At 43.7% G+C, this 10,042-nt stretch overlaps 2 protein-coding genes across 4 annotated transcripts in view; both read right to left on the bottom strand.

Annotated features, from left to right (window-relative positions):
- Positions 1 to 2,639, bottom strand: part of thap12a (THAP domain containing 12a) — a 3,647-nt gene extending 1,008 nt beyond the window's left edge. The window contains exons 1-5 of one of the 2 annotated variants that reach the window (XM_027031265.2): positions 2,353 to 2,639; positions 1,796 to 1,916; positions 1,594 to 1,674; positions 1,403 to 1,442; positions 1 to 1,261 (exon numbers count right to left, since the gene is read on the bottom strand). The exon at positions 1 to 1,261 is cut by the window's left edge and continues 1,008 nt beyond it. In XM_027031265.2, coding sequence (XP_026887066.2) covers positions 1 to 1,261; positions 1,403 to 1,442; positions 1,594 to 1,674; positions 1,796 to 1,916; positions 2,353 to 2,441 — 1,592 coding nt within the window. In that variant the 5' untranslated portion in view covers positions 2,442 to 2,639. Of the gene's footprint in view, positions 1,262 to 1,345; positions 1,443 to 1,593; positions 1,675 to 1,795; positions 1,917 to 2,352 lie in introns of those variants that run through there. The other variant, XM_027031266.2, reaches the window with a different exon arrangement.
- A 465-nt stretch (positions 2,640 to 3,104) lies between these two features.
- On the bottom strand, positions 3,105 to 7,082 carry si:ch211-266i6.3 (cytoskeleton-associated protein 2). Of its 2 annotated transcripts, XM_035535706.1 has the most exons (7): positions 6,980 to 7,082; positions 6,573 to 6,636; positions 5,379 to 6,205; positions 4,709 to 5,021; positions 4,562 to 4,619; positions 4,136 to 4,439; positions 3,105 to 4,023 (listed from the first exon to the last, which is right to left on the bottom strand). In XM_035535706.1, the coding sequence occupies exons 2-7, from the start codon at positions 6,591 to 6,593 to the stop codon at positions 3,726 to 3,728; spliced, it is 1,821 nt and encodes a 606-aa protein (XP_035391599.1). In that variant the 5' UTR covers positions 6,594 to 6,636; positions 6,980 to 7,082; the 3' UTR covers positions 3,105 to 3,725. The 2 variants fall into 2 exon arrangements, with proteins under 2 accessions (XP_035391599.1, XP_035391600.1); XM_035535707.1 differs by lacking the exon at positions 6,980 to 7,082 and having other exon boundaries at positions 6,573 to 6,928.
- Between the last annotated feature and the right edge of the window lie 2,960 nt (positions 7,083 to 10,042).

Below are 10,042 nucleotides of genomic sequence, written 5' to 3' on the forward strand. Positions count from 1 at the left end.
ACTGGGATTTCCAACGCAGCGGCCAAGTTGACAGCCTCTTCAAACCAGAACTCGTGGTAAACCTCAATGTTCTCAAGGACTTCGTTCAGCGAATGGAGGACAGCTGTCAGACTGCTGGCAGCAAAGAAGACCTCGCTGGTCTGTCCTTGCAGATTTTTACCAAATGCTCTGGAAAAGGAGAGCGTGTTCTTCAGCACAACCAACGTCATGACAAACTCAAAATCCGACAGAGCTTCCGATATGACGAATGCATTGTGTGCAACTTCATCACTCCATTTGAGCTCCTCGTTGTCATGGACGCTATCCATGCAGAGGAGCAGAGACTCCAGCAGGTCGACAGCCATCTCAAATGCATCATGCTGCTCCGTCCAGTTTGTACGGCAGGTCTCTTTGAGGAGAGCCGCTTTCTCCTCATTGCCCTGATAGTAGATGGAGATGGCATTTTCCAACTGATCTTGCAGTGAAGGGGATTTGCTGAAGAACTCGTCCATCTTCTTCAGCGTCGACATGACGAGTTGCACGCTCGTGAAGTTCATGCTGTTGGCCAGGAAGATGTTTAGGGAGTGACTAGAACTGGGAGTGAGCACTGCTAATGGGTACTGCTCACTCAGTCTAACAGCCACCGCTTTGACCTTAAAAGCATACACACCAGTAGAGAAATACGCCTGTCCTCTGCAGTCTTCCATACGCATGCCATATTTCTCCGTCACTTCAGTAGCGAGACACTCAGAAATGGCCTCTACCTCTCCTTCAAAGAGTAGGAACCCTAAAAACTCCTCTCGCAGGCAGTTGGTCTGGTCTACAAAGCGAATGAACAAGGGCAGGTGGTTCTCCCCTGAAATCTCCACGAGGTTGTCCATGACTAAAGAGAACAGGCGTACCTCTTTCACGTCGCCAAGCAGCTCTTCACGAACACACTTCTCGCTCACTTCTAGCATTTGCTGCAGCTGGGTGGAGGAGCAGTACTCCAGGTTCACCGCTGACGTTTCAAACTTTCGCCTCAACACTTCGTCACCAGCATTGATACGATACTCCAGCAGTGCCTGGAAGTTGCTGGGAGTGAAGCTTTTATTCCTCGGTTGTTTTTCCGAATGACCATGCAGTGGGATGTTCTGCCTTCCCATCATGATCACAACGTCAAACAGAGACCTGAGGTACTCCCTGTGCTCCCTCTCCTCATCCGAGAGCTGAGGGCCACCATCAGCATCTTGGCCATTAGCACTCTGACTGGCATCTTTATCCATGTTCTCCTCTTCCTCCACTAATATGACAAAAGCATAAAGATTAAGAGTTACCCATAAGTCCACCTCTGAAATTATTTAAAATTACAGGGACTGAAGCTTACAGACAGAGGCACCGAGTATGATGATGTAGAACGGAGCGGCATATCATATAGACTAACCCTTTTTAACTTTTGCTTTGGTGGCATCATCTTCTGCCTCCTGAGCAGGGTAAAAAAAAACAATAAAAATTCAGCAAAATCACAACATTGAATGCTGTTGGTCACTTTCTTGCCATACAGTAATACATATTTTCAAACATCCAAAGGGTCACTGAATAACTATGACCTGAAATAAGCAAGAAAATGTCAACCTGGTCGTTTGCCCGTTTGCGGCTGGGATGGTCAAAGATGGTTGGTATGGCAGTATCCTTCAGAACAGTCCTGAAGGGGCTCTAAAATACAGAATATTAGTGAGAAACACACTGCACATGCATCAGAGACAACTATGATTGCAGGATACTAATAATGAAAGGTAAAAATTTTAAAAACCATAAACAAAACACATTTTCTTACTGTTTTTAAAATTAGATCTGGTTCAAAGTGCCGTGCACACAGCCTGTGGTACTTATTCAGATGTTCTGGGGTTTTGTCTCTCAAATCAGAACGGCAACAGTTTTCCACCCACTTTTTACATCTACAAAAACAAACAAAAATAGAACAAGCGTTACATATACATGTCCTGTGCGAGCAACATTGCACATTGTTGAGCGGTCAAAGCGGTCGAGAATTCAGGGCGACTGCTTTTTAAGCCTCAGCGCTGTGACGGTTGCCCGTTAGAGCCCACGGAGCAGGCGCCTCTTGCCGGTGGCACGTCTCCTAACGAGGATGAGTTCAGAACCGCGCAACAACGACAGCGTGCTCCCGTGAGGCAAACGCCCCGTTTTACCTGCCAATTAACGTCACGCCATCCTAATTAGCTCCCGTAGCTAACTCCAAACTTTGCCAAACTGGTTAGCCAGCTAGTTACTCGGCCAAGGGTTCACACGGGAAAACGTGCGGAGTTTCGGCCGCCTAACTGTTCAAACATCGTGTCAGATGAAGCCAGCGTTTGTGCCGGCCATTGTACCGACCTCTCGGGATCCCGCGGAAACCTGAAAAACGCAAGCACGGAGTGCGAGCTCATTCTCGAGCAGTGCAGGGCGGCGCAGAAGTTCGGCATCTCCGGTTTTGTTCGGGCACACGGTGAAGTTAAGGCGTACGCATCGGCTTTATTGGGCCACGCTCCGAGCGGGAGAGAAAAAAACCAAACTTTTACAAATGTTGTTTTGGTGATTAATCAAATGCAAATTTAATCGGCACTCTAGTGCTTTGTGCGGCCTGGCGGAGTCAACGCTTAAGAGACCGTCTCCGTCCCATAATGCTTTGCCCGCTGTTTGGCGTGTTGAAATTTCAGCCAATCACGTGTCGTTCCACAGTGAATTTGGCGCCTCCGCGAGTGCGGTAGGCGTAGTTATGGAGGACCGAGTGAAATGTCAACAACGAGGGGCTCCACTGTAGTTTTAAATGGCCTCCTATTAGTTTTTTTTTTTTTTTGCCATTAATTCAAATAATATCCGTACATTTAAATATGATTTAGCCATTGAAAAAGGTTATGCAATCACCATAATTAATAACCTTTATAAAAGCATCCGGTTAGCAAATAAAATGTCTTGCAGGGTGAATATAACCATTACTGTTTCATTGACTCGCTATCCCTGACATTTTGTTTGCATGTATATGGAATAAACATTGTCGTTCCGCCTCTAATCCAGTTTCCATTGTCCGTATTTTTTCTCTCATCCCCAAACACTCACACCGAAGTCACATTCCGTTTGCGGTATTTATTTAAAGAAACCTTAGTTGCATAATGAACGTGCCCGAATCTCTTTACAATGACTCATCAGATGTCAAATCCTAGGTGTCGAAGGCCAATCTACAAGATGTAGACAAAGTAACAGTCTCTAACTTTTTATACACAGCTGGAGAAAACACAACGTAAGCAGACACCCTGGAACAGTCAAATGGAGCCCCATTTTCTTTAAGCATGGCATTTTTAAATTAAAAAAGCAAACATCTGTTATGGTCAGTTTACCTACAAATTATTAAGAAACAATTCTTAAGGTTATTTGCCTCCAAGAGATGTCACTGGAAAGTGCTGTTAAAAACAATTTGTTTATGCTTCAGGATTCTGTTGAGCGTGCATGCAGGGTTATGAATGGCTGTTAGGCTATGGGAGGGTAGTACCAATATTAACTTAGAATGAGATGTGCCAGCCAAGTCACTTGGCAGTTTAGACTGTTAAAACATTGTAGCAGCTTATCTTACTAGTGTACTTAAAGCAACTTTTAAATGACCAATAGTGTTAGATAAAGATGTTTATCAGTGTTCATTATACATTTTACTAGCTAGATATGCAGGTGAAAAACATTCAATGCCAACTCTTTTGGTCCTTTGTCATTTTAACTCATTTTCTCTCAGCTGACAGTCTATCCAAGTCGCTGGGCTGGTCAGGCAGGTGGCCTAGCAAGGCGGGGTTTTTCCTGTATATGTACGCATTGGAGTCTGCGTCGTCCAGCTGCACCAGCTCCGCCAGCGAGGAGACGCAGGGGTCGTGTTCGCTGAGAACTCCCGGTAGGCGGGAGGACTGGCGCTGGATACGGGATGAGCGGCGGACAGGTGTGAGGAACTTCAGGTCTTTGATGGCGCTCTTACAGCGAGGGCCACTGCCTGCCACAGTGTGTCCTTCAATCCTCTTCTTTACACTGGGGTAGCAAAGTTTTATAAAAATGAATAAAGATTAAAAAGATTGTTTGAGAAAAGTACCAGGGTGACACCGATTATGACTAAAGCGCAAGTTATTTGAGTAAAACTCACCTTTGCAGGAATGGTGTCGTCTTCACACTGTACTTCACAACAGATGCTCCTGTAACCTCTGTAGGTGTTGAATCCATCTTCCTTTCCTCTTCCTCTTCCTCTTCTTTAATTGGCTTCTTCTCTTGTTGCTCCAGAACCTTCTCTTTGGGTTCATTCTTAACCTCCTCCTCATCAACTGTGGCAACATTCACTGACTTTTCCTTTACATCAAGACATTTCTCTTCCAGGATTTCGTATTCTTTGTCTATTTCTTCTTTCAAAGTGACATTAATCAAAATTTCTGTCTCATCCGTGTGCGGGTCTTCTAAAGAGTAGAAAGGGTTGTAAAAATGTGAGTATAATGCTTCAGTACATAATCATAAACACAAGCTCCAACTTTGCTGCTGAGCACTACTGTATTTGCATACAGTTGAAATACACACTCACCGCTCTCACGTGACAGGGTTTCCATTGCCTCCAGCTTATCGCATAAGTTAAGTACCAGCTGCCAATGGAGAAGAGAGAATTTTTAGGGCCATTAACTGAGAACACACTGTTTTGACATCTGTCTAATGAAGGCAAAATGGCTTGTACCGATTCCATTCTGATCTCTGGATCTGCTGGAAGATCCACGTCGGAGTTGTCCAGCAGATCCAGCGTCGTGTTCATTATATGGCACGGGCTGCCGGAGAACACTGGTTTACTGTGCTGGACCTCCTTGTGTTGAGTCTGGTCATCCTCAGTCACCTCATATCCAGGAGGTGCCTGGATCTGTGCAGCCTCACCAGACTCCTGCTCAGCCTGGGACCGTAGGACTGGTTTGCATGGTTGAGATGCTGCCTTTTCTGTCATTGCAGGCCTTTTCAGCGTCTTCCCCTTTGATGCCAGCCACTCTGCCAACTTTGCTCTAGGAGTATAGAGTACCAGGGCAGTGGTAGCTCAGTGGTTCATGTACTTGCCTAGTACTTAAAATATTTGTCAGTTCAAGCCCCAAGTTGCCACTGTTGGGTCCCTGAGCAAGACACTCAGTCAAAAAAATCAGTTTGGATAAAAGTATCAGCTGAATGCCATAAAATGTAAATGTAATATAAAATGTAAATGAGTATACATGACCATGACCAAAAGGATGTTGTTCACATGTTGTTAATTCTGATTTTGAGAACATTGTCAGAATGTGACTAATATTACAGCTTTTGGAATTAGAAAACTACTCAAATGATGATTTTAATATGAAACCCGTGAACCATGCAGGCCTGCAACTCACCTCCTCTGCTCAGCTGTCTCCACACGTACTCTGTATTGGCTGATGGCGATTGGGGCGGGCCTGGGAACCTCGTACTCAGAGGCAGCTACTGCAGGTTTGGCTTTGGAGCTTTGCACCGCTGGCTCCTTCTTTCTGATGAACGAGCTGGGCTTGCTGGAGATGGGGCATGCAGCAGGGCCTGAAGGTGGTCTCGGGGGGACAGACAGTGAGCGAGGCACCACAGGTCGGCTGGACGCTGGAGCTTTTGGTGGCATTCGTCTTTGAGACACACACCTCTGGGCTGGTTTCTCTGCTATGTTTAACTGCAGATCTGACACAGACTTGGGTTTGCTTGACAAATTGGGCTGGGGTCTGGGTCTTGAGGATCCAGGCAACGTATTCACAGACTTTGAATGAGCTTTAGACAAAGTCCCCAGCCCAGGTCTAGCCACTGCTGTTACATGGCCCATCTTCTCTTCCCCACTAAGGGGCTTTCTGAAGCAGTCTATTTTAGACTTCACCACTCTGCCTTTGTAGGTGCCAGGGACCGGTTTAGGAGGAAGAGTCGAAGGGGGCTTCTGCTCCACCAGTTTTCTGTGTCTCATTGATTGTTCAGTGCGGAAGGCCTGACTTAGTGTTTTCCTCTTCTTAGGATCAGACTTGTTGGTTTGGGTTAGCACCTGTTCTTTTTTACAATCAGCCTCCTCTCCAGGGTTCCCAGCCCCCTGTTCTTCCTTCGGGTCATTTTTTGATCTCAACGGCACAGATTTACTCAGCTTCTGCCTGGATATGACATTACTTGTTTGAATTTTCTGACAAGCCACTGGCTTCGTGTTCTCTTTATTGCTCTGAAATTCAAAAATAAAATGTGTAAAATGGATTTCTTATTATTTGGGAATCTACTGCCCTAATTTTAACACCAACATTCTTTCAGTTCATATGGACCTAATACTCATATGCTCATGAGCTATATGACTAGTTAGATCAGAGCTCGAAATGATTCTTAAGGAGTTTATTTTGCTCTAAAAGAGGAGCGTTGAGTTCTGTTGATGATTATTCCCTTAGATAGCTGGATAAGCAGGCTAGCTAGCTAAATACTCTGCTTTGCTGGAAATCAGATTAACAATGTCAATTAAAGTGCATCCATATGTCTGATGTGGGCGCTTTGTGCAAGTAAATGGGACTGGTAAGGAACCAGTAAATTAGCGATAGTACCTTTTTAACCGCCGTGTCCATCTTGTGCAGTCAGTGGCGCAGTTTGCTCGTATTAAACGACCACCTGCGCCAAAAACAATTTAACAGGCACCTCATTCAGTAGCCAAGTCAGCTAACGCTGGCTAGTTGATCCTAGCACTATCCTGCGGTCATGGTGCAATATCATCTAGGACTAGCAAGCTAGCTAATTATTCGGACCGCTGGCTATTATCTGGGTTATTTTACCAGAGAATAACAGAATCTAAAATCTATCTGCAGGCCATTTTAAGGCAATACACCGGTGTAGCTTTATTATGTATCTAGTGATCTAGATAAGCTAGCCAACGCTAGCAACCTAAAACCGCAGCACAGTCTTATTTACATTGCTAGCGGTACTTGTGCATAAGTTTGCAAAACATGGAACTTACCCCGATTTCTGAATACTTCGAGGCAATGTGCAAATAATGTTATTTAAATAATAAACTGATTTTAAAAAAACAAACTAGTTTATCGCAGCATCCGCCTGCCTCGCCTCAGAACTTTCAAACAGATTGGACTTTGGCGCTGGAGCTTTGCTTTTTGATTGGCGTTGACGGTTTGTGACTCACTCAATTCGACCAATGATATGAACCAAAAATGATCACGTGATATAGTGGGCGGGGTTCCTCGCCAACCGATAGTCGGGCGTTCGTCTCTTTTGAACCATAATAAAATTCCTCATCCAAAATATTTGGATTTTTTTTAAGAAACCCACTTCCGGTCGAAATTAGATTTGCTCGAAGTGTAGCCATATTTGATGTTTAAAACATTTATGTTCTCTCGTGCTTATAGCTGAGATCTTGCACTTGGTAGTACTTTATTGATATGTTATTATTCTGCTGTATTTTAGTCTAAATGCATTTTCGTTTTCAAATTCATTTTATTCCACTATTTTCTTTGCTACTTTCAATAATCACTTATTTTCTTTTATGTAATATGTATTCATCTTCATGTATCGTTATTATGTTTTATAAAAAGCTTTCATGAGGTGTTAGCTCTGGGGATGTAAGATTTGCGATTATTACTATTTTATTCTACTAGGCTATGTCTGTAAAGCACGCTGACTTGCCATCGTGTATGAAAAGCGCTATACAATACAACTTGACTTTCTTTATTTTCTTCGTAGATCGCAATACACTAAAGTTTCAGTGGTTTAACTAAAGCTGTCTGTGGTTCATCTCACAATTGAGTAAATCACATTACGTTACTAATATGGTAAAACTACACAGTGTCGTGCAAATCTGGGCCTGTCTGAATATGCACAATGCTATTCTTTATCGATTGGGGCAGAAAACGTGAGCTCACTCGTGCTTACACTCGAGTCCACATCCAGCACTTACTGTAGACGACACCCACCACTAGATGTCAGAATATTCCTGAGTGCCCCTACTGTCATTCACATTTAATATTCTACCTGTTTTAAATTCAGTGCAGAAAGCATTTGGACCGAAAAGGCATAAGCACTAATGTCTCATGAAATATTAATGGGCTAAAATGAGGCCCTGTGTTAGTACTGTTGGAGGAAGTCTCTGGAAGACTTTCTGGCTCTGCACATTAATACATTCATTTATTAGAAAGTTTTCCGTGTGTACGGTTTGACGTTTGTATGTAGGTGATTTGCATTGCTTATTTTGATCTATGTAGTTATAGAGCATATGTGCTCTATGAATACATATCAGGAATAAGTCATTTTTACTGGCATGCACATAAACACACACATATTTTCTCACATTCACCCTTAACAAAAACATTGCGAAACCTTATTCGCTGCATCTGAGGTTGTTCTTCCTCTCGCCGACACGCACGCATGCACACACACACACACACACACACACACACACACACACACACACACACACACACACACACACACACACACACACACACACAGAGAGAGAGAGAGAGAGAGAGAGAGAGAGAGAGAGAGAGTCGTGTTAAACAGTGTGCGCAGCTCAAAACTGGCCTTTGATATGGCTGTGTCGTTTTGGACAGAGTACAAACAAGCTTTCCCCCAAAAGCCTCCCATTAGACTTTGACCCATATAGCATACCAGAAACTCCCTTAATGCCCGAAAACCGCCTCAAGACTGCATACGGTTCTGATTCTTACCAAGCACAGAGCGAGTACAGTACAAATCATACAAGTAAAGTCTTCCCAGCAACCTACCCAAAGCTCTGCCGAAAATGAGTTACTTTTCTCTTTATAATGTATTGTGTGATTTATTTTAATCCAAAATGAATCCATTTGAATTTAGGAAAGTTAAGTTTGTGACATCTAAGAGAAATGATAGTGGTTTGTTTTAACAAGTATATGAATGCAAGGACAAAGCAGTGAAGTGGACAGTAGTCAGTAGTAATGGGTCCAGTGGCATTCTTGCAGAATAACCACACTGAGCCTCCAGAAGGGAAATAAATGAGAGGGATTATACACAGCACAGCGCAGCTGTGATAAGGAAGGAGATTAAAGAAAGATATGCTGTGAATTTTAACTGGTGCATTGCTATAAAGGTTGCAAAAAATACAATATACTTGAGTTTTATGAGAACCACCATAGTTGGCTTTGAGTGCGCCCGAGTGTGAGTGTGAGTGCGAGTGTGCAATCAATGTCATTTATTCCATCACCTTGAGCAGCCTCGCATGCACATGCACACACCCCGCCTGCGGGCAGGGTGAAGTGACTGCTTCAAGGTGTGAGCTATGGACTGGGTCCAGTAACTGAGCAGGCGGGTTTACCGTTCAAGGCTTGGCTCCCCAAAATCTTCATAACCCAGAAGATCATCATACACAGATTATCAGAGATGAACAGATTAGAACTTTTTTGGGAAGGTGAACCTGGAAGAACAGTACTTGTTATGGACTCCAAATACAAGTATCATGTGAAAAAAGGGAATCCCTCCACATACCAACCAGCTCCCTATATATAAAGAGCTTGTTCATTTAGTCCCCTGCTTCTATTTGTCTAACCCAGAAGTCGTGAAAATAGGAACGATAATTTTGCCTGGTCATCACAAACCGGAGTATTGATTTTATGCTGCCTGTAATTTACTGTGAGAGCAGATTCTGGCTCTGCTATTAACGGCAGGTCTGGCAGAGAACCGTCTGAATCTACAACCTCCTCGGTGTGTTTATCAGTCCAGTGACAAGCTGTGGATGAGACTGTTAAGGCACTGTGATTAACAAAGCTCATTGCACAAAAAAGTTGACTTTCTTCACGGAACATGGAAAATGGATTACGACAGATCTGAGTAAAAACAAAAACACAACAGGCCCCTGGCAGCATCCATCTGCGTCTACATCTGTCCGCAGAGTGAAACTCTGCTGTTAATTACAGTGCGTGATGGGGTTTCATATAAGAACAGTCCTCAGCGCCGGGTCCCAATGCTGTTAATTAACTTCAGCCCATCCATCAATAATAAAGAGGACAGTATATTGAAATACAAAAGGCGTCATTCA

The sequence above is a fragment of the Electrophorus electricus genome, chromosome 17, assembly GCF_013358815.1.
Source record: "Electrophorus electricus isolate fEleEle1 chromosome 17, fEleEle1.pri, whole genome shotgun sequence".
Taxonomy (NCBI): Eukaryota; Metazoa; Chordata; class Actinopteri; order Gymnotiformes; family Gymnotidae; genus Electrophorus; species Electrophorus electricus.